The sequence below is a fragment of the Macaca fascicularis genome, chromosome X, assembly GCF_037993035.2.
Source record: "Macaca fascicularis isolate 582-1 chromosome X, T2T-MFA8v1.1".
In the NCBI taxonomy this organism is placed as follows: Eukaryota; Metazoa; Chordata; class Mammalia; order Primates; family Cercopithecidae; genus Macaca; species Macaca fascicularis.
Window position 1 is genome coordinate 116191280 of NC_088395.1, and position 2071 is coordinate 116193350.

Below are 2071 nucleotides of genomic sequence, written 5' to 3' on the forward strand. Positions count from 1 at the left end.
TTGTGATCTTTGAAAGTGCTTCAGAAATAAGAAAAAAGGAGGGGTAAGTGATAAAGTAGGTATAACTTTTGAAACACTTGAAGAAACAACCCATTTAGCCACATAAACATTTTCTTCACCCACAATCACACGTATCAAATTGGAACTGGATATATAGATACAAATATCACAACCACCCAACCCCCAAATCCAAACTTCATTTCCAAAAGCAAAAGAAAAAGGATTCCTTCTCCATATGGTACTGGGTCTTAAGGCTGGAATCTTTGAGAGAAGAGTCTTGCGTTATTGTTTAAACAACCTTTATTACCTGCCTCTGACATTCCCCAGGGTTACAGAGCAGGGAACATCTGAGCCTCAAGTTCCACGGATGAAGCAGACACTGCAATAACAACTGAATCAATAGAAGAGAGGCATTTGGAAGTACGGGGGTGATACACCCAGTAATGGTAACCCTCAGCAGAAGATGGCATAGCTACCAGAAATCAGGGAAGTTACCACTGGGATGAAAACTGGGGAGGCGAGAAAACCATACAGTTGCAGTCATAGATCATTTCCCTCCCGGTTGAGCACTCCTCCCGCTTCCGTCCCCCATTAAGTTCATTCTATCCCATAGACTGTTCCTAGTGTCCTGCTAGCTCCCTACTGAAAGAGAGAGGGAGGGAAAAGATGTCTGAGGTCTCTTCATTTCCTTTGTCTCTGTCCCTAAGGCAACTGGAAGCTGGAGCTGCTGCAGTCGGCCTGGCAAGCCTGCTGGCTCTACAGAGTGAGCAGTCGCTGGCAGCCCCTGGAGCAGCTGCCAGTTAGAAGGCCCAGAGTTCTGATAGAATGCATTGCTTCAGTTCAATGCCAAGTGTTGGACGTGTTGGATTCAGTTCCCAGAGGGCTGGAGCCTGCTGTCAGGGCTGTCTGAAGACAAGAGAGCAGAGGCAGTTTAGTGCAGTTGGATGTGCAGGGTAGGGGTGGAGGCGCAGGGGTGAAGAGGGAGAAACTGGCCAGGAATGGGTAAGGTGGTGCTTCTCCTTCCAGGGCCTTCCAGACAAGGTCTCCTGGCCTCTCACCATTATTTGGGCCTCAGATGAGGCGAACCCTGGAAGGGAGTGGGGGGTGAAAGGCGGGAAGCGCGCCCAGGGATGAGCGAGATGAGGAGGGCGCGAACCAGCAACCTGGGGCTGTGGTTTTAGACCCGCTCAGCCCCCTGGGCCAGGGCAGGCAGCCCCCCGGGGGCAAGCTGGCGGCAGCCCTCGGCCGGGGAGTCCGCGGCAGTCTCGGCGTCGGCGGCCAGGGCGCCTCCTGGGGCCCATTCATGCTCGGCGCTAGCCTGGGACGGCTCGTCCTTGGCCTCGACGAGTTTACGGGAGCGGGTGTAGGCCAGGATGAGGCCTCCGGCCAAGCAGGCGTAGAAGATCATGATGAGCAGGATGTAGAGATAGGCGTCGTCGCCCTTGGCGCTGGTCACTTCGCGGCCCAGGAAAGGGTCAGGCACGACCCCCATGCCCATGCTGGGGCCAGGGCCTGCGCCCAAGCCGCTGGCGTTACCCCGATGGTGCAGCTCGAGCAACAGGCGGCTCAGAAGGGTTCGCAGCCTCTGGCTCTCGCTGCAGTTCATGGCTTTCGGGGAGTGACACGGCGGCTCCAGGACGCTGCTGACCTTTCCCCCTGGGCGAGGGGAAGCGAGCTAGCGAGCGGGCCGGCCGGCGGGCAGGGCTCAGCGGTGGCAACGGCGGTGGCACCCAGCTCTCCGGCGGTCTCGCAGTGGCTGGGGGCGCTGACCGCGGGGCCTCCTTATTCTCTCACTCCTGCCCCTCCTCCCCTTCCCCACCACGCCCCCTCCGGCCCGCGGCCGCCTCTTCCCAGGCTCTGGCTGTCTCGCTGCTCCAGGGAAAGGGGACAGCTGGTGGGGGGAGGAGAAGGGGACAAGAGTGGGGGCGAGGCTGAGAGACGGGCGGAGGGGGCGGGGGCTCGGAATGCGCGAGGCCCCGGGCAGCAGAGGCTGGCAGGGCAGCTTGCTGGGGCCAAGCCTGGACCCTGGGCTGCGGAAGAGAATTCCTTCCAAGTTCTGGCCACCTGCCCT

General features: G+C 58.6%; 1 protein-coding gene across 1 annotated transcript; it reads right to left on the reverse strand.

Annotated features, from left to right (window-relative positions):
- Positions 1 to 282: 282 nt before the first annotated feature.
- On the reverse strand, positions 283 to 1758 carry KCNE5 (potassium voltage-gated channel subfamily E regulatory subunit 5). The gene has a single exon (XM_005594347.4). It carries the CDS (start codon positions 1604 to 1606, stop codon positions 1178 to 1180), a length of 429 nt encoding a protein of 142 aa, XP_005594404.1. The 5' UTR covers positions 1607 to 1758; the 3' UTR covers positions 283 to 1177.
- Positions 1759 to 2071: the final 313 nt, after the last annotated feature.

Coding starts and splice junctions, on each gene's coding strand:
- KCNE5 (XM_005594347.4), bottom strand. CDS start 1,606: ATGAACTGCAGCGAGAGCCAGAGGCTGCGAACCCTTCTGAGCCGCCTG.